Here is a 21045-nt window from a genome sequence, read left to right as displayed (position 1 = left end):
AAGGAGTGAAAGCTTTTTTTTTTTCTTTTCTTTCTTGATTGGGGCGACAACTGCACTTGGACCCAAAGAGAATGATTTAAAAACAGTAAGGAGGCAGGAAGAAGAGGAGAATACAGATGAAGGAGCACGGAGATGAAAAGCAATGAGAGAAGAGAGGCACAGAGAGAGAAAGATGGGTGACTGCGAGGAAGAATGCACCAATAGCAAGGGTTAATTGAAGCCTGGGGATGCTGGACAGAGTCATGAATTACTAATGGCTGTTTACACAGCTTGCTGCCAGCCTGTCTAAATGAATCACAGCCACCCTATCAGCCGGGACACAGTCGCATGTTAGCTCGTATAACCAAAAAAGACTGTGAGGAAGGAGCCATTATCAAGCGAGAGACCGGAGAGGAAGGACAAGACAGAGGGGGAGAGAGAGAGAGAGAGAGAGGGGGGGATAATGAGGCGAGGAGGAGGAGGATGAGAGCGAGGCAGATGTACATGAAATATGAGAAGGAGAGTGAAAAGTGGGGGATTCATCAAACAGCAGATGAAGTTTAAATGGGATGTTTTCTTATCATGTCACTCAGGAGGATGGATAGTGACACCTGTCTAAGTTAAAAACATCAGAGGGCTGTTTTAAAGTCACGCAGCTGTAGTTCTCTGAGAGGAGGAGATGTTTTATGTAACACTGCCACCTGCTGGTTAAAGTTATTGTATCTCCTCTCCATACTGATGGTTTCTCTCTGTCTTTTCCTCCCCTTACAGAGAGCGGCAATAACGCCATATAATATCTGGTAATGGTAAAGCAGTCTCACACACACACACACAGGTAAGGATCATATTTGTTGTTTCTAGCAGTACCTTCAATCTTTTAAGCTATAAAATGTAACATTTCTGCATTAAAATGTCTATAAAGACTTTGACCTATGTTACATATTTTTGTACATTATCCCAAATGTTTCCAACAATGTTTAAAACCAGTCAAATCTATTATTTTATTCAGGTAACAGTGTGTTTCACATGTTGCCTGCCTGGTTGTCTGCCAGAAGCTGTTATAAATGTACTTTTTATTCACTTTTAAAACATATTTTTATCATACACTTTTTAGATTTACTTTTACTTTTTAATTATATATAAATGTATAAATTCCCACAGAGGCCACCGTTCGGCTACAGTCTTGCTTTTGATATTTGATGCTACCGCCACCGTAAGTAATAATAATCATGCATTTAAGTCCTTCTTCCCATTACAACCCATTTAAGCCCTTTAACAACTCTATTTCACCTTTTTTTTTAACACTGTTTGACTGTTTAATCTTGCTATATGGTGATAAAAGTGCTATTTCAAAGCCTTCTCCTTCACCTTTATATAATCCTGGTGGAGACATACTAAACTCTATCGTTTATTTACATTTGACATATTTTTTGCTTGAAAAAGTCAAATATGTTATCAAAGAAAATCATAATTTAAACCCCCATCATGAGTAACTTGTTGGCAGTTTTGGAACATAAACTATAAATGTTGTTAATAAACCTCCAAGAAACAATTTCTCCCAAAGTTTTGCCCGATACTTGTGTCATCTTTGGATAGTTTGGGATTAAACATGAGTTTATAAGAGCTTTCTTTTGTATTTTGTGCAGATACAATGTATTTACTGCCATAAGCAATCACAATAATGTTATTCATCATCAGATAAACATAATCATCATGTGATGACTTGTTTATTTTCTTTTTGTTTTTACACATTTTACATAAATCAAGTGTAAAATATTCAAACTAAATAACAATAACAATCACTCCAGTAATTATAATCACTTAAATGGTGGAAGATTTAGCATATCAATAACTGTATTTGCTCTTTATCCACAAGTGTCTTCCATAATTAGAATATGTTTGTATTCGGCTTAGCTAATTCTGCAGATGGTGTATTAATGAATTCAAATCCACTGATTAGAAGAACGTGGAGACATCTTAGAGTCGGCTAGAGAGAGTGCTTTTTTTAAATCGATGATCAATATTTAAAGGCTGAAGAGTGTGTTTATTTTTTAAAAGCACATAAGTTGATTTGTACAACGACTGGATGAAGTGGGAGTGAGTACACTGTGGATCTCCAACTCGCTCCTGAATTTCAGGAGATTTTAAAATTTAAAAGCACAGAAGCCATAAAAAAATTTATTTATTGACTTGATCAATTATTAGTAATATGTAGAGCAGACCAGAGGGAAATAACTGATCTATATTCATTCTCCATCTTCGTCTAAACTACATGAATTCCTGCAGATTCTACACTATTTCTCTTCTTGCCTGCCTGCAGGTCTCGCTGCCTAGACGTGATGTTACTTCAGGAATCAGCTTCCCTCTCCTGGTCCAACCTGTGGCTGGGATGCAGAGCTGATGTGTAGGGGAAAGAACAGATCAAAGAAGAAGGACAAGAGGAGGTCTGGAAGAGGCCACACAGCCCTTGCTGGAGACAGGATGCCTCTTAATTGTCCTCTCTGAAAGCTCCCTCTGTAAAATAGCCTTCTCATTCATCTCAAACTGCTTTATTTCTGCAGGGTGAATTCTCAAAAAAAAAAAAAAAGACTTTCTTAGAAGTTTTACCTGTGTTGGTATGTCACTGCATCATCTTACCTGAGCTGTTCAAAACTGAAATGTTCTCCATGTGGATGTGAGGGGGAGAGGTTTGTTCCAGTGCAAGGGGTTCAGCTGGAGATATAAAAAAAAGATATATTAAAAAGACTTTCAGCTCCAGGACACCGGTTGGACAAACACCACTGAGCGACGGCCACTCTAATCGAATTAAATCAGAGCAAATTATCCAGACTTTGACCGACACAAATAAGGACTTAACAGACTCGAGGTCAAAGCTGTCAGGTCTTCTCTCTTATCAACAAACTCCCTGCAAAAGGAGTTTTGGCTTTGACACTGACACTGTTTGACCTTTTGATTTAAAAGGAAAGTGGTGTCAGCAAAGTGAGGACTGAAGACAATTATAGGCTGGATAAAAAAACAAAAAAACGAACTGGAAGAAAAAACTGTTCTGTTATAATTAAATGTTTGATGTGAGGTAGTAATTAGAGGTTTTGCCGGCGACGACTTTGCAAAACAGATAACTTAAATAAGGAGAAAACATCAATTGTATGAAGTCTATAATCTATGTATATCTATATGTTGATTATGTCCCTGTACTTTGTCCTGACTTTGAGATGTACACTTTGAAATGTCAAGCTATTGGTCCATTATTAGTGTGTGCCATACAGTATCTTGTAACCTGACAGTATTGTGGAGTACTTAAAGGGCCATAAGAAGAGCTACACTGGACATGAATTCAGCCTGAATATGATTGTTTTAGCTTTTTTTTTTAGCTCCCAGCTAAAAGAGCGATCTAGTTAAACACACAAGGAGTGAGTCTAACTTGCATTAAAAACTGTAACTACGACCAAACAAACATTATTGTGCTTTAGAGAATAACTTGAATCAGCATTAAAGGACCAGTGTGTAGGATTTAGCGGCATTTAGAGGTGAAGTTTAAGATTGCAACTAACTGAACTCCGCTGGCGTCTGTATTCGACAAATTGGGAATGAGCTGTGAAGTAAGACAAACTACGGTGGCTGCGAAGAACTATTTACAGCCAGTTTCGGTTCTGGGTTACTGTAGAAATAATGGTGGTTCAACATGGCGGACTCCACAGAAGGCGACCCACAACGTCTATAGATAAAAACAGTTTATTCTAAGGTAAGGAAAACACAAAGATTGCTATATTCAGGTGATTTTACACTAATGAAAACACCCCTATGAATATTATATTCTATTTCTGCAGATATATCCCTCCTAAATGTTACACACTGGACCTTTAATTCCCAAAAAGTTGAACACAAAGGATCGTTTTGAGTGTCACAAAGCAAAATGATCCTTCTTTATTATCCCGGTTACTTCAGGTGTTACCATGTCGAGCTGAAGAGTCCTGATGGTCTTGCCAAGCTACAGACTAAAACAAGTCCCTGATCAATCGAGTCAAAAAAAATGTTGAAACCTTTTCTGTACGAGTCTGTCCAGATGAACAATGATATGGAATCGATTGTGAGACGTAATAAAAAAAAGACAATTAAAACGTACTAAAAAGGTATTTGTGCATTTACTTTGAAGTTTCAAATTGTTTTTATTTAAATAACATGAAGGGCAGTGGTGTCACAAGATAAACCAGAAGAGTGGAGGCTGTTATGGGAGCTGATTAATATCCATGGTGTTGGAATGAGATACTGACTGTCCAACAGTGAATAGTTTCAATGTTTCAAGGAGTATAAGAGAGTGATATAGTGGAGCTGTTTTAATATTCTCTTCCACTATTTCTCCGACTTTTTCTTTGAATATAAGTTGTGATTTATGAGTTGTGTTGACATTGGAGACCCATTTTAAATCGATATGTACAGCACCGCAACCGTGGCACTGACGTTTCTGTTATCTTCAGCTAATAAATCATATCTGGTTAGACTATAAAGTACAAAATTGCTACAAAAAAGGGTTTTGCAGGAAGAAAATGTTATTAAATACTTCAGGAAATAAGCTTTTATCTCTAATCTTACATTAAAACTGCGATATCAAAGAATTTGTGTATCAAACGTTACTGTTACTCCAACAATATTGAGGGTCTGAAGGTAAAGCTGCCAAATGAGAAAGACTTAAAATGTTGGTTGTGATGCTTGTCCTCATTATGAAACATATTGAGCAGGAGTTGCATCATAATCAACAGGGACCCAGCGGACTGACCGACGCCAGCTAAGATGAAAATATCAGCTTTGACATGCACACAGGCTCCCGGATCAAAGGCAGAGAGGTGTACAAGGCCATCTGCTCTCATGAATCCCAACAGCGTACACGTCCAACAAAACTGATGGATTTAAAAATTAGGAAGCAACTTTGCTACCCAAGATCACTCGTGGGGCAAAAAAATGTCAAGATTAGACAGAGGGTGGTACCAAGGCTATGTTGTTACCTGAATCGACAGATGCTATCCTCTGTATGGTGGCCATTTTAGACCCCTCTCAGTCAGTCCAAGCTGTACTTTTTCTGAGCTGAATTAACTTTCTCTCTAAAGTTGGCAATGAACTCACGACTCCCTAAAAAGGGACACACAAATATGGTTTTAGGGCTGCAACCAATGATTCTTCTGATCATTTTCTTGTCTTTAAAATGTGAAAAATATATTTAAAAAATGCCTTCTTTTGTTTAAACTGCAGGGATATTCAGTTTATGATTATATAAAACACAGCAAATCCTCACACCTGAGGAGCTACAACCAACAAATATTAGGATTTTTAAACAATTATTTTATAATAATATGGACTAAATGCTTCGGCTCTAATGTGGTTGTTTGAAGCTGCAACATGTTAACAGGTTTTAGTGCGCTTTACATTTCTAATTCAGGTTTTGTCGAACGTCAGCTGTTATTAAAATTCTTCTTTCAGCCCTTTCCTCTCATTTATACTCACTTTATTTTGATATATCGTACCCGCTATATACTTACACAATGAACCAACTTACTACACTTTAATCTGAAAGATAAACACTGCTATCTCGTTCCCGATTTAATTCACATGCACACAAAACATTTGGACCACAAATGGTGTTTTTTTCCTTGTGTTATGTCGGTGAACAAAGAATTGGGCACGAGATAGCAGTGCACGGGTGTTTTTTTGTGCATTGTTTTATGGATTTATGGACGTTCGTGTGCCTAACAATCGCAAATTTAAAACAAACTTTAGTAGTTTGGACATCAACTACAGATTTGCTCGTTACCGAACACTTCTCACAGGTATACCTCTGCAGGAGCTTTCTGCCGTCCTTGAACGTTTCTCGTCTTCTCTCCTGAAGGCCGAACGCCCCGCAGATATTTGTCGAAGAAGGTGGCGGCGGAGATAGCAGCACAAATTCTCCCAGAGACACATGCTACGACGAGTTGTATAAAACTGTCATTACAGTGATTTATTATAATGAACCATGAAAATAGCCAACCAGTGCAGTGTCTGTGAGTCTCTCCCCTCCACACAAACATACACTCACACACACAAATAATAAAAAAAGACAAAGTTGAAGAGTCCAGAGAGGTGGAGGGAGGGGGGGGGGGAATAAAAATAAAAATAATGCTACAGTCACAGAAACATTCAGCTTTGCGAAGAAGAGCGTTCATATGTACAACCATATTTCAAAATGGGATGGGAGCAAATTGTACAAGCATAGAAAAGAAAAGAAGCGAATATTTACAACCTGTTCCTGGTGAAAGCTGGAGTAACCACCTATACATTAAATTACACTTTCTACAAATAACCATTGATATTCAAAAATAAACCGCTAACGTCCTACCTGTGGGCAAGACCACTCTGCCTACCTCAGAAGACTACAAGCACTCGTTACACAAAATCTCTCACGCACACACACACACCTCCTCCAAGCAGCCATACTCCTTCACACCCTATTAGAGACACACACACACACACACACACGTACATACACACGAGTGCAGCCTCCCAAGGTGGTGAGGCAGGCTCCCAGAATCTTTACTGAATCTGCAGCGGTGAACAGATATTTGTTGTTAGACAGAGGAATAAAAAAAATAATTGTGTTTTTTTCTCTATACAAAAAGCTTTCTCTTTGCTATAATGAGCCACTAGATTAAAACAAATAAATGGTGTAGAGAGCAGACAAGAGACGAGAGAGAGAGAGAGAGAGAGAGAAGAGGAAGTAAAAGGAATAACTGACAAAGGAGGAAGAGGAGAGGGAGGAAGGGGGGGGTATAGGCTGGAATGTCCATTGATAAACAAAGTGCGGGGCGTTACAACGGGGATCCAAACAAGACACAGAACAGAGAGCATTCCTCTCCATCACATAAGGGATATATAAAAACAAAAGGAGGCCAGAGAGAGGGCTATGAGCACCGGGGGGGATCGTCCATCTTCATTTTATACAGTTTGTCGTGAAGATTATTTCACTGTCCTTTTTTCTAAAATTTTTCTGTCCTTGTTTTTTTTTTAAAAAGTATCCCACAATCAGCTGTTTTTCCACTGGCCATGTGTTCAGGTACATAGAAAACATATCTACAGCTTATGGTACACGCCCCTCTCAGACTGAGTTCTCAGGGGCTGCTGGGGGGCCGACAGCAGAGAGGGCCGTCAGTGCCACCCTGTGCTCAAGTACCCCGAGCTGTGGAAGGGGGTCGAGGACGCAGGAGCTCCACGAGTCCCAGAAGGCATCTGGGAGGCAGCGGCCTGGGCCTGGCCTTGTTGAGTCTGTTGGGGAGGAGGAGGGGGAGGTGGAGGCAGTCCGGTCTGCTGAAGGGATGGGGGGTACGTAGATGGGGGCACTGAAGGGTTGGCGGCGGTGCCCGGGTGCAGCAACGCCGGCTGAAACCCCCCTAAGTTCTGAATTCTGAAAAGTGGTGGGCCTTGCATCGGGGCCGTTGTCGAGGGGGGGGGAAGGTGGAAGGAGGCGGCGACGGGGTGAGCGACAGCAGGGTGCTCCAGTAGGAAGGCGGCTGCTGCGCTGCTGCTGCTGCTGGACGTCTGGCCCTGCGGGGGAGGAGGCGGAGGAGGGGCGGTGGTCAGCATGAGCTGGTGCTGCTGGATGGGAGGAGGCTGCAGGTTGACGTGCAGCAGGGTGGGGCCGGGCATCGGGTGGGGGGGCGGAGGAGGAGGTGGCGGTGGAGCGGCGGAGCTCTGATAGTGCACGCTGTGGGGAAGAGTCTGCATCAGGGGCTGAGAACCAGGAGGGTATGAGGGTGTGACGGCAGGTTTAAACCCAGGGAAAGGTCCAGCAGGTGAGGGGCTCTGGCTGGGAAAATACGCCGTGGAGGCCGGTGGTGCTGGTGGAGGAGGGGGAGGCGGTGGTGGAGCACCTTGTGTGTTATACTGGGGGAAAGGAGCGGGACCAGTCTGAGCCTGTGGCTGTGGTTGGTTTTGAGGCTGAGCAGAGAACAGCGCCCTCTGACTCCGGTAGGGAGAGCCCTGAGGCTGCGGCTTGGGAGAGTGTAGGTGCGACGGTCCCGGGTAGTGGACAGGAGAAGAGGGTAACGGGGTGGGATGCAACTTCGTGGGGGTCAGAGGAGCCGGCTTGGGTCCTGCAGGCTTGCTCGGTGGCTGGTTGGTCGGATTTGGTGTCCGAGGCTGACTGTCGCTGTCTTCGTCCTTCGCTGGCCGACTGGGAGGCTGGGCAAGAGGACCGGGAGAGCAGGGCTGTGAGGGAAGGGACAGAAAAAGTCAAACGCTGGTAGATAAAGTAGCTGAGAGGAGTCAGATCTTCACGTGGGTAATGTTGACTTACTGTGTGGGTTGGGGTCTTTTGAAGACTTGGAGATGGGCAATCTCTCAGTGCAGGTGTATCTCCACCCTCCGCCTCACCATCTAAAAAGAAGGTGAAACAGTTTTATAAGTGTTGATGTAAAAAAATACCTCGTAGAAAGGAATCGTTTAATATTTTGTGAAATAACAATTTATCTATCGTTAAGAGGCTTTATGGGTGGTTATGTGCAACCTAGCTAGTTTTCCCCTGCTTTCAGTTGTTAATAAAGCAACTGTTCCTTTAATAGATCTGATTGAGAGTCACTGTCGTCGTTCTCACCTGTGTCTTTGTCCTTGCTGAGCAGTAGAGCTCTGTGGTAGCTGCGTTCGCGGGCCTGTTCTACAGAAGTGGACGACGTCCTAAAAAGAAACGGCAAAAAAAAAAACATTGGGATCATCACAATCCAATTCCTGAGTACATTGAGTGATAGAGCACATTCTAGATATACACTATGGACGTCACAGGCTTTTTAAAACCTCATAATAAGCTGTGTGACAACAAAGGGTCCTTCATATTTTAAGTAAAAGTAGTTTTATAGTACATACCACTGTCCTTCTCCTCCTTCCTTCTCTCCTTTCTCTCCAGGCGTCTCCGCCTCCTCACTTGCCGGAGGCTCTTTTACAATGGTGGTGCTGGTGTTGCAGACAGCTGTGGGAGCAGGGGGTAGAGGAGGTTCACTGGTGGTCTCTAGTGCAACGGAGAAGGCCTCCACGGTCAGAGGTGGCACGGTGGAAACAGGAGAGCTGCACTCGGTCTTGGAGCCGCTGCGTCGGGCTTCACGCTGACGTTTCCTGTATTCTAGCAGGGAGACCTGGAAGGACGCAGAATCACAATGTCATTTATGAACAAAGAGCAGGTCTTATGTTACACCAGTAGAGGGCAGCATTTGGACAGTAGCTGACACAAAGAGCTGTGTGTGTCAATGAGATCATTAAATCCTCCGGGGGAAGAGAGGATGAGACAGGATACAAGAGACAAACCTTTATTTTCTCATTTATCTGATATATACATGATCTCCCTCACATATTCTGTTCACATTTTTACTCTATTACTCACACAATTCTTGCAAAAATGGATATAGCACCACTTCTTGTTTTTTGTTTCTTTGAGTAACCTATCAATATATTAGTTTTATTTTTTTACTTTGCCGTTTATTGCTTCACACCATTTTGGGTAAGTGTTAAAATTAGAGCGGCAACAATTAATTAATCATATTTCAATTTTCTATTCAGTTTTTTCAAGCAGAAGTTCTCTGATTCCAGCTTCCCAAATGGGAAGATTTGCTGGTTATCCCGGTCTTTGTCTGGGATATTAAGCCAAATACTTTCAGTTGTTGTGAACAAACAAGCAATCTGAGTGTGTCAAATATTAATTTAGACATTTTTCCTATTTTATGGACCACAAATGTATCCAATAATCAAAATATAGATATATAACAGATGAATTAACACAAAAAATTGTTGGTTGAAGCCCTCTCAACTCAACTTTTATACTGCATCTATAAATGCTCCAAGGATTAAGAGGGAAAAGGCTGCTAGTAAAATGTGACCAGCACTGCTCACTCACCTTTTTCTTTTGTGGGGGGTTCTGCGCCGATCCACCTCCCTCACCACTGCCATCCCCATTCAGTGAGCGCGAGAAGCCGAGTGAACCTCCCTCCTCAGAGCAGGGGTAAAAGAGCGGCCCCTGGCCTTCACTGAAGGCGGCCTGAGAGACAACCAATGATGCCGTCCCTGCTGTGGTCACTGCTGCAGCCCCAGCTGCAGCATCAGGCCTGAACGGAGCTGCCAGAGGCTCCAGGGTGTGCGAGGGGGTGAGGTCCCTTAAGTTTGAGTTGACTGGAGAAAAATTCAGGCCAGCTGGTCCAGTCGGGCCTCTGTCTGGGCTTTTTATCCAGCCAGGAAAAGAGGAAGCACATGTTTCTGCAGATGAGGAAGCCTCACTACTGCCTTCTACAACGCCACCATCAGCCCTGTCCTCTCCACAGTCCTCAACAGCTGGAGGCTGTGGACTCTCAGGAACTGACACTTTGGCTTCTGTTGGAAGTCCGTCTGAACTAGGCGCCCTGACACAGGGAGAGGAGACCAACGAAGGAGGACGATCGGCCTAAGAAACAAGGGTGTAATCAACATCAGGGCACTGTCGTATTACAGGAATTTCATTTAAAATCCTACACCATCGAGTAGTAAGACCAATATTAGGGTCAATCGGCAGTTAAACCATACATACAATTAAAATGAAACCTACCTTTGAATATTAAAATGTTAAAATAATAATGTACTACTATCTCTACTGATATTCCAAAAGATTTTGGAATTACTAATCAAGTTGTTGACACTTGAGCTGCTGTGTCCTTCACTCACCTCTTGTACACTGGGTTTCCGGCTGACCTCTGGGGAGCTTTCCACAGAAGATTCACTCTGTGTAAACAAAAAGAGACTCGGTCATTCTCAGTGCTTTTTCTCATGTAAACAAATGTGCGACCTCCATGGGGTTTCCACATAGACAGCCTCACCTCCAAAGGAGCATTAAGTGTCTGCGTTGGGGTGCTGGGCAGGGGCTCTGTACTCGGCTCCTCTGTTCGGGGACGTGGTGGGGTAGCCAGTAAGATGGGGGTTGCGGGTGTCTCCGATTGGTCTGCCCTGGTGGGCGTGGCACAAGGGGAGCCGTAGGGCGTCGAGCTCTCGGACATACAGGCATCTAACGGACTCAACCGCCGCTTTTTCAAAGGTGTGGGCAACTCTGTAGCAAGAAATATGGTGTGTGCTTTAGCTGGCCATTCGTCCAATATTTTCAATTTTGATGTAATTATTGGTAATTAAAGAAAAATATTAGTTTTCAATCTGGTATTTGTCTCATTTTTAAATGTTAGTGGTCAGACGGGTTAGTGTTGCACCAGACTGACAGACAGAGTGCTGGCCGCGCAGTTCAAAGACCTACCTGGTAGTGAGCAGGTGCCATTATAAGGTAGCGGGCTGTCTGAGTCTCCATTAATGGAGGGGCTGAGGGGACCCTCACAGGGCATGAGGAGGCTTGGTCGTCTGGCAGGGCTGGTGGAGCCCTCCTCCTCTAGAGCTTGCTTCAACCATCGCTGTAAGAAAGAGAAGAGGTTAAATAACTCTACAATGGAAGCAGCCAAATATAGAAACTAAATATTAATAGACGTGTCCCTTTTATGCAGTCATAGTGTAAACTAAAGAGAACTAAAGAGAACAAAAGAGAACGACAAATCCATATGCCCTTTCAAAACTGTATTAAGACAAAGCCAAAGAGGGATATTTCTAAAGCACGACTCTGTACCTTCTTGCAGGAGCCAGTGGTTGGCGGCGTTTCTGGCAGTTCTCTGGAACGCCGTCTCCCAGTGGGGACTCCAGGAGTGGTGGGGCTGCGGTTTGCCAGGAATGGGGACGAGAAGCGGACGTAGTGTTTGGGCGTGCTGTAGACCTGCGGAGAGCAGGCCATCCCCGGTAGGGCGTTGAGCTGTGTGGCGAGTACTTCAGGGTCACTACTTATTCTCAGCGGCCTCTCTGGAACCGGCTCTGGGGTTCGTACTGCACCACGGTCCTGCTGCTTCTCTCCCACCCACTCATTCACAAAGTGCTGTGGAACAGAGTTTAAGAATATTTAACATATTATCTGACAATATGGATGTTTTCCCATACATTAATCTTTTGTTGATATGTGTACATTTCCCCAAACTCTTAATTTAAGAATTTTAAAAACAAAGATGCAAGACCCTGATACACCAAAGACCGTCAACAGTCACACAGTCGCTCAGTAATGGTGAGAAACAGTACTATGGTCACACCTTTTTAGTTTTGAAGTTCTTGCTCCCGGTGCGGTTTCTGTCAGGTGCAGGTGAGCTGCTGTGCGGAGGGCTGGTGTCCGGTGCTTGGGAAGAGATGGCCTCTGGCTCTGGTGCAGTGGGTGTCTCTCCCTCAGGGGATTCATTGGTCAGAGGCTCCAGGGACTCAGTTGGAGAGCCAGGGGCTAAGTCCGAGCAGGTGCTGATGGTGCGAGCTCTCCGGCGCTGTTGGCCAATGTGCGTGCGATTCCTTGAGAAACTTTTCCTGTTCCTCGAGGCTTTGACCTTGGCCGGCTTTAATCCTGGCTCCTCTTTCACCTCCAGAAGTGGCTGTATAATAGAGTAATACATTTATTAAAATGATGAAATTCCTGGTACATAACAGTGATATACCGCCACTTATTCAAAATACATTGCTTGGTAGAGGATCTGCAGTCTAGTCCAGCTTTTGTGTCTTCGTGCTCTCACCTGCATGACAGATGGAGAATCTGCCATCTCTGGCGTGGCTGGAGGCTCCTCTTTGATGTCACTGCGGCCCCCGACCTCTGTCTTGACGCTACCGATTCTTTCGAGCGCCTGCTCCCTGCGTTTCTCTCTTTTCTCCATTCGGGCAAAGGCTTGCAGGATGGCCTCCATCTTCCTCTCTTCTCGTGTCTGCAGAGGGATAGAAGTGGGGTTTGGAAAGGAAGAGGGAGCAAAAGCATTAGTCCATGGAGTACTGCTCTCCCAAAGGGCCCAGAGGGAGCGATACAACGGGTTAATGTGTGCTACACAGCGAAAGCCGATCTAGCTGAGTACCGAGTGGACAGAAAGGTGTAAAAGTGCCCCCTTGCTTTCACAATAAGACAAACAAAAAAGGAGAGAAGGTCAGACAGGAGCAACAGGAATGTTGTGAGGATGTAAATGGTAAATGGACTGCAGTTTGTATTGCGCTTTTCTACTTTAACAGACAAAGCGCTTACAATTAAACCCTGACAAACCAGGAGGTTGTAATAGCATGTCTAATGTGTTCCTGTATGCATATTTGTGCCACAAATTTCCCCAAGTCTACCTCCACCAAAAAACAAACAAAGAGCTCCACCTTCAGTCAGAACACCACTGAAAAGATATTCATACCACGAAACATACTGAAACAGACATATTGCTGCGTAGGTCAGGCTGAAGACAGGTGTCTGTAAAGACGGGACAGTTAGTACCCTTGTAAGTCAGTCACCTCTGGGAGATTTGGGGGTGGGGAGGCTGGTAGATGGGTGGAGTAGGGTTGGCTATGTATGGGTCAAGTTTACCTCCTTGTGTTTCAGTCCCTTCCAGCTGGAAGCCGCCCCGACAGGGAGATGGGACTGCTCCGCTGGGCTGGCCTGAATGTTCAATAAAGAGACAGCCCAGTTTAGAAGAGACATGTCCCCCCTAAACAAGGCTTCACAAACACTGGACAGAGCTGATCTAGTGACTCCCTGACGATACTGTGAATGCACTAATGACACCTCAAAACTACTGGGTTACCTCACTCCTTACGATATCTAGGTTAGGGGTATTTTCTCAAATAGTTAATGTTTTTACACATTTGCGGTTTACACCTGCTTTACCACTTCAAGGAGTTTATATTACATTAAAATCTTGTTATGGCCTCTTTAAACTTAAACTTTTTTTGGGCTGTCCCAAAGTTCACAATCGTGAGGAAATTATTGTAAAATCATCTGTCTAAAATACAAAAACGGTGATCCGTAAGAACCGTAAAAACTGTCTATCAGCAAATTTGGAGCTTTGGCGGCAAATTTCTGAGAGCGTCTAAAAGTGAGATCCAAATCACAATGTGACTAGTGCTACAACCCACCAACCAATCAGAAGATGACATGAAATGACGCAGAATACACTTTCCTAAGCACTTTTTTAAAAATAAAGTTAAGGGGGAAAAAAACACAACAAACAAAAAGAATACATGCAAATGGGAAAAAAAAGTACTCTCCTCGGTTAATTGGTGGCTCTAAATTTCCTGTAGGTGTGAATGTGAGTGAATTAATAGTAGTCTCTATGTATCAGCCTTGTTACTGACTGGCGACGTGTCCAGGGTGTACCCCACCGCTCACCCAATCTCAGCTGGGATCAGCTCCAGCCCCCCACGACCCTCCAAAAAAGGATAAGCAGTTGTAGATAATGAATGAAAAAACAACTCAACTTAAGTTTGTCTCCCAGATAAAACAGACTTCAAGCACTAACGGGCACAAAATGCCACATAGTAAAGCAAAATTTAGTCTACACTCAAGTTAGGGGACATTACACAAGCAGCCGGTTTGCCTTTTCAAACAATAAGGGCTCTTGTTTAAGTAGGTAGGATATTGTGCCAACACACACGCACCGATGTCGTCTCCCCCGCACCTTTTCGTGGCATGGATTTACAACACCCACATGCATCTACTACGCTTGTGATCAGTTTGTGAATGCACACTTCTTTGCTCCAGCAGCAGAGCTCTCTCCTGGGCCACAGTCCATAGAAAGCAGCCTATTGGATCTCCCAAAGTCAATATGGCCCTGGCAACAAGGCTCAACCCTCTGCAGCCCGCTCTCTCCCCTTATCTGCCACCCCCTCCCTCTCTTCAACTATCTATCCCTCTCTGGCCGATTAGCAGAACTGTACGTTGGCCAAAGATGAGTCAGCACTTTGCACCTTGGGTCCACCGTGTGAAATGAAGCTGACTGCAGGGTAATTTCCAGAGTGCGTGTGTGTCAGTGTGTAGTGTACCATGCTCGCCTGTGTGTATGTGTCTGATCCCATCTCTCAGGGACATGAGGCTGTTTGGCAGGGGAAAGAGTGGTTGAAGCAGTAATTGGCCATTTCAAAACTCCTAGCAGGAATGAAGGTGAGAGAAGAGCTATACTCGGTCTAAAATGCACACTGGGGGACAGCTTTAGCTTGCATGTCGACACAATATACTGGTTTGTTCCCACTGGCAGGAGATGGTGTTGTAATTGGGCATGTGGCACTGGAGGCCTATTAATTGTCTCATATGTTGGAGAAAAAAAGGCAACAAGTGAGGAAAATTAATGTCAGTGCGTAATGACAGACAAGCACAAAGCCTCAGAGGGATGTCAAAGCTGAAGGAGGGAGGGGGGAAAAAAATAAGACTGAGCAGCAACAGCGACAGTGGTGTGAGCACAAGCAGTGGAGTGATGAAGAAGAGGGTAATTTTATGAAAGGGAGGTAGAGGACAGCTGCTCCTATCCAAGCCACAGCCCCCTAGTCCACACGCAGAGCAACAGGGAACAGTTTTATTTTTGCTCTTTCTGCTGGGTGACTTCATGGCCAAAAAAAAAAAAAAAAAGCTGTAGCCCCTAGCTTGGCACACTTACCATCTTCCTCCTCCTCTCTGCAATCTGCTCCTCTGACTCCATCTCTACTTCATTGCTAACGGAGGTTTTGTCTTCTAGATCCTCATATAACTCAGGATCCTGTAAGAGGAGGGAAGAGCGGGGTATGGCGCTTTATCATGACTGATAAGTCAAGTCTGGCTACAGACTAGGAGGGAGACAGGTAAGAGGGGAGAAGAGGGGAGGGGAGGTGAGGGAGGGTGGGGAAGGGGGGAGTAATCTGACACATACAAGGGAAGTAACCTTGCTTGTTTTTAGTGGTCAGTCTGTGCACAAAACACACCTATTTAGAACTCCTCTGAACGAACCATACTGTGTGTCTGCTGTGTCAGTTAACTTCACTTTATTACAACTCTGCTGAACGCTTTTAGATTTCAGGATGTCTAAACCATAGTCTCAACCTCATACAAGTTAAGCTATGTGAAAACTTGACTGATTTCTAAATGGTGAAGCACCACATTTTCAAATGCCTCTCCAATTTTAAACTCCTGAATGAACCCAGTTTGAAACAATTTGGTTTTGGCATGGCAAGTGAAAACCGCTTTTCTGGAATAGACACAGGAGGAAATTCTGTTGCCGTTAGCACATCCAAGAGAAACACCATTCTCTGATTGTGGTAAACACGCACGGCCTGCATAAAAACGTAATGTGCTGCAACACAAGTGGCACCAACGAGTCTTGTGCAATGACAGTAAAATCTGAACTATGACGTCAAAATTATTAGTTGACGGGGAAAAGGTGGATGCAAAGAAGGGATGATGGGGGAAAAAGAAGGAACTAAAGAGGATGTAAAGTAACAAAGAGTGACATGGAAAACACATGCACGTAACATTTCACAGAGATAAAAAAAAATTGCATGCATGGACCACAAGGGTAAATGTATATCAACAACAGAAATATGCTGTAGGAGACAAAGTCTAAACATGTAACACATGAGTAGTAAAGTGTTAAAGGAAGGTGAGATGGGGTGCATTTAGTATGATTTTCATAAAAGTGTAATCTTGCCTGATTGTTTGAGATGGAGAGGCGGAGAGGAGAAAGTTTCCTCTGTTTGCCATCGCCTACGCTCTTGCCTTTCCCCTCGCCATCCAGACCCATGTTCTGGTTCTGGCCCTGGTCGTCCCGAACCGTCTCCTTGTCCTTGCGACTCCCTCTGCGCCGACCTACAGAGCCCATATTCTCTGTGGGCTCTAGGTTGTGCTTGAGCACTGGGCACTCCTGGTTCCCCTTCACGCAGGCACAGTCCACCTTGTATTTACTGCAAAGAGTAAGAGAAGAAACACAAAAGAAAAGAAATCAATATACGAAGTTAGAAGCCGAAAGGATTTTTGTTTCACTTCTGTGGTTCTGCATCAGTCAAGTTTACGCCTCATAACTCACCAGCTGCCATAGTCAAAATCAAAACCAATGGTGATCTCTGTGCCCTTGGTGATAGGCCTCAATGAGTAGATGTATAAATGCAGCATGCCGTCCTCAATGACGTGCCGCACCTGAGGGAGGTTAAGCAAAACATTAGAAAAGACAAAGTGGTTGATAAATACAGACACTACGGCAATATTATACTTCAGACTGACTTGATTAAATTAACTAAGATTTGTCTACTCAGTTTTTTTTGGCAGGAATGTTTACTTACTTCAGAATTAGGGGTGCAGGAGCGACGGATGAAGCGTGCTTCGTTGCCAAAGCTGCGAGCGTCAACACACATCTCCAGTCCGTCAAATTTAGAATAAAATAACACGAATGGGTATGGCCTAAAAAAAGAGAAACGAGTAAGGTCAATTCACAAGCGTTAATAATTCACAGAATCAATAGTTTGCAGTAGTAATGAACTACACTGCATGACTATACATATTAAAGTTCACAGAGCCCTTAATATTGGTTAAAAAATACAGCAATATTCAATTTACATTCATAAGGAACAAATCCAATGGGACTAGCATCCTGACCTCTTGAAGAAGTAGCCGTTGGCCTCAAACTGCTGTCGAAGCATGAACTTTCCCCTGTACTCAATGATGAGGGAGTCTGGGGCCAAGTCTCGCACCGCCTTGAGGATCTTCTTGTTTTTTTGAACTTGACTCTGGGTAAGAGAAACAGAAAGAGATGAGTACAGATCAGCCTACACATTCAATTATACAAACAACCAGAGGGGAAGTTAGTGTGGCAGACCAACTACATTCTTAGGTAAAGGAAGCTGTGTGTATGCACGGGTTTATACCTCCACAGGGGGTTTGAAAGAGGCGGGGTGAGTGTTGTACGCCAGGCTCTTGCCGTCGCCTTGCTCCTTAACACGCAACAGGATCTGGACATCCTCACTATACTGATTGCTGCTGGCCTCCTCGTAACGCTCCATCCACGTCTTGATCTTGCTCTCCCACAGAGAGGTGTGCTCTGTTGGCTCCTGCTCTGGCGCTGCACCCTGAATAGAAAAAAAACCAGTACAGTTGTTCATACATAAAATTCAAGGTTTTGACAGAAGACAGGACTCAGTGGCTGTGTGTTGCTTCTGCCAGTTTACCTTTACTCTGGAGGATTTTCTGGACCCCTCTCTGAAGGCCTGCGAGAGAAGTAAAAGAATTTAAACGTTAATGTGAATTGAAGCACTTAATGCATAATGTATTAGTGAATTACACAAATCTGACCTTCTTAGCTCGTGCAGAGGATGCTGGAGGCTCTTTATCGCCACTCTTTTTGCGTTTTTTATCAGCCTGCCTATTGCCAAGGCGCCCAGTAGTCAGGGTGATGGTGGTAGGCGTATGTTGGTGTTGGAAGGTGGAGTAGAGCTCTAGTGGCACCTCATCTCCACTCTCTGTAGCACTGGTGTCCCCATCTGAATAAGGAAACACATATATATTAGTTACTGAGAGGGAGTAATGAACAAAACTATAAAAAAGCTGATGCAGGCAAATCGAAATAGAGCCAAACAAGTTACAATAATGCACTGTACAGAAGAGTTTGCTTCTTGGCCAGCAGGTGTCAGTGTGTTTCAGGCTCAGGCTGAGTAAAAATTTGCCTGGCCTGCAGGGGGAGGAGGCTGCACCCTGACAGCCTAAAACCTGCTCTGTTCACTAACAAGCTGGCCATTTACTGCAGTAAGGAAGCCAGTAAAAGCAGAACTGAAAGATCTATCTATGAGCTCTCATAGAAAACTTAACACCTCATAACTTGCATGGGGGTATGCAAATCTAAAAATAACAACCTACTCTCTATGTTCTCCAACTTTGTGTCAATATACTGTAACTTTGTTGAGATTTTCAGAGGTAAACTAAGTCTAAAGCAATTTTTGTGAAGGCTGGCGCCTGTTTATCCATCTGTGTAATTTTGCTCACCAGACAAACATTCTCGTTTCCTGGTCTGGAGCAGGATGGCCCTCTCTCGGTCCAGGTGTCGCGGTTGGCAGCGTTCACACAGGTAGGTCTCAGGAATGTTCTGCCTGTCAATGCCCATGCAGTCTATATGCTGCCAGGCACTACAAAAAAAAAAAGAAACACAACACAAGACTTTTAATAAACTTTGAAAAGTTGCTTCACTGTTAACGGTGAGTTTGGGCCTCATGAGGAACAGAGGTCTGACTCATCAGCTAAGTAATCATAAAAAAAACATCAGGTAAACAATAAGGGCTCAAGTTACCTGCACTTGTCACAACAGATCATGTAGCCGTCATCGTGGGTGAAGCCACAGATGCAGCGGGTGATGTCAGCCCCGTAGCTGCCATCCTCTGAGGTGCTGAGCGTGGTGCCCCTGGATGCTTCGTCCTGGCCCCCTGGAACAAACAACCCCCCCTCTCCTTGTCGGATCAACATGGAGGGGGGAGGAGAGGCCGGTGGCGTAGGTGGGGGCCGCGCCCCATAGTTATGGTCCTGGTGAAAAGATGGAAGATAGGGGTCATGTGGTGTACGTAAATGACAGTTAAGGTGAAATCATTAGTAGTATGTACACGTTTGTGAGGGGGCCAACTAAATAAAGTAACGTATTACCTTAACATGTTCAGTTTCATGTAGACTACTGATTCCCAGGTGATGGCATTTTTATAATAAATGTGGGAAAGGACGACAATTTCCTACAGGGCTGTAACTGCTGATTATTTTCATCATCAACTCATCTACCAACTGTTTTTGTAATTAATAGATCATCATTTGGTCAACACAATGTCATAAAACAGTTAAAAATACTCCAAATTGATGTAATCAAATATATGTTGTGTTTTTCCAAAAACATTAATATTAAATTCACTATAATGTAAATAAAGAAAAGGCAACTAACATTTGAGACGCTGGGACCATCAAATGTTAAGCATGTTTGCTTAAACAACGACCTAAACAATTAATTGATCAAAATAGTTACTGATTAATTTTTCGTCGACCAATCAGCTCTTATCTCCTCCGTCATAAAAATATGGAGGAAGCCAGTTCATTACGGGTCAATGTTCTATTTTGGCCTAAACGGGAGCAAGTCATGATGCATTCAATGATTAACAAGAGAGGGAGGGCTCATAATATGCAGGTTATTTGAAATAGGGTGAGAGGAAGGAGTGTTGTGGTGTGTGTGTGTGTGTGTGTGTGTGTGTGTGTGATGTGTTACTCACAGCGTAAGGCAGGCCAATGTAACTGTGGGAATGGTGAGAACTGCTGCTGTAGATCTTGGTGTGGGTAGCTGCGACTTTTTCCACCACCACAGGGCTGGCCTCACCGATTCTGGTCTGCTGGGCAGCGACACAGAACAAAGAACGTTATTATGTATGCTGAAAACTTAGAATACAAGGTGTACACTGAAGTGATTGTTCCCTCAAACAGTGCAAGGAAGTGGTGTGTGCGTCAGTATGCTTAGCAGGACGCAGGCGAGCTCTCCATGTGACACAGAGGTTACAAGGTTGGCAGTAAAAGGCCCAGGTGAGTAACTCGCAGCTTACATAACAGTTTTGGGACTTTTATTTTATTTCCAACATAGGTAGTATTTAGGCTAACTCTATATACTCCATTTTCAGGTGGAATGAAGATATACTGATACATTACAATGTATCTCAGTTCTCGTTGTGATTACGGCTGGGAGTAATCTGACCACAAAGGTAAACTTAACCAAATCATAAATAGTTATTAACAGATGGAGATTAAACCGGTGGTTTCCAGCCTTTTTGGCTTGCGACCCTTTATAAAAAGCTTTATCTTTTGACCCTTTGGACAGAGCCCGACCCCTAGGTTGGGAACCACTGGACTTTACTAAATAACTGCATATGAAGTATTTAAAACTAGCTTCTCCCTGACCAGCTCAAACAGTAAAAAGTTTTACACGTTGATGCGTCAGTATTTACAATCTAATAACATTGTATATTATATCTGTTCCTGCAGAAAGAGAACGTACTTAAGAATACTTTTACTTAAGTAGGATTTTGAATGCAGGAGTATTTCTTTTATATTAATATATACCACAACTGGGCCTGCTGTTATGCCACCTTGGCTGGAAAACTAGACAAATGACAGAAACACATGTCAAAATACCCTCTACCATCTACAACAATCTTTAGAAATATTCTGCCTCTTACTCTGACAAAAAAAACAAAACA

General features: G+C 43.7%; 2 protein-coding genes across 2 annotated transcripts in view; one reads left to right on the top strand and one right to left on the bottom strand.

The window, feature by feature from the left end:
- The window catches only part of lhfpl3 (LHFPL tetraspan subfamily member 3), a gene marked incomplete in the record, with an annotated part of 42630 nt that extends 39686 nt beyond the window's left edge, over positions 1–2944 (top strand). The window contains 1 exon segment of the mRNA XM_035677708.1: positions 2300–2944.
- A 2998-nt stretch (positions 2945–5942) lies between these two features.
- Positions 5943–21045, bottom strand: part of kmt2e (lysine (K)-specific methyltransferase 2E) — a gene marked incomplete at its 5' end in the record, with an annotated part of 23384 nt that continues 8281 nt past the window's right edge. The window contains 25 exon segments of the mRNA XM_035674417.1: positions 5943–7410; positions 7413–7521; positions 7523–8211; positions 8300–8379; positions 8597–8676; positions 8863–9128; positions 9884–10423; positions 10681–10737; positions 10833–11059; positions 11258–11408; positions 11618–11917; positions 12126–12452; positions 12591–12776; positions 13409–13480; positions 15471–15569; positions 16494–16746; positions 16869–16978; positions 17122–17239; positions 17435–17565; positions 17704–17904; positions 18004–18042; positions 18128–18315; positions 18815–18954; positions 19116–19345; positions 20071–20124. Of these exon segments, the coding sequence (XP_035530310.1) occupies positions 7153–7410; positions 7413–7521; positions 7523–8211; positions 8300–8379; positions 8597–8676; positions 8863–9128; positions 9884–10423; positions 10681–10737; positions 10833–11059; positions 11258–11408; positions 11618–11917; positions 12126–12452; positions 12591–12776; positions 13409–13480; positions 15471–15569; positions 16494–16746; positions 16869–16978; positions 17122–17239; positions 17435–17565; positions 17704–17904; positions 18004–18042; positions 18128–18315; positions 18815–18954; positions 19116–19345; positions 20071–20124 (4905 nt within the window).

This window comes from Morone saxatilis, unplaced genomic scaffold, assembly GCF_004916995.1.
Source record: "Morone saxatilis isolate NCDOM2014 unplaced genomic scaffold, NCSU_SB_2.0 Contig10, whole genome shotgun sequence".
NCBI lineage: Eukaryota > Metazoa > Chordata > Actinopteri > Moronidae > Morone > Morone saxatilis.
Note: the sequence above shows the minus strand (reverse complement) of the source record. Positions and strands in the feature narration are given on the sequence as shown.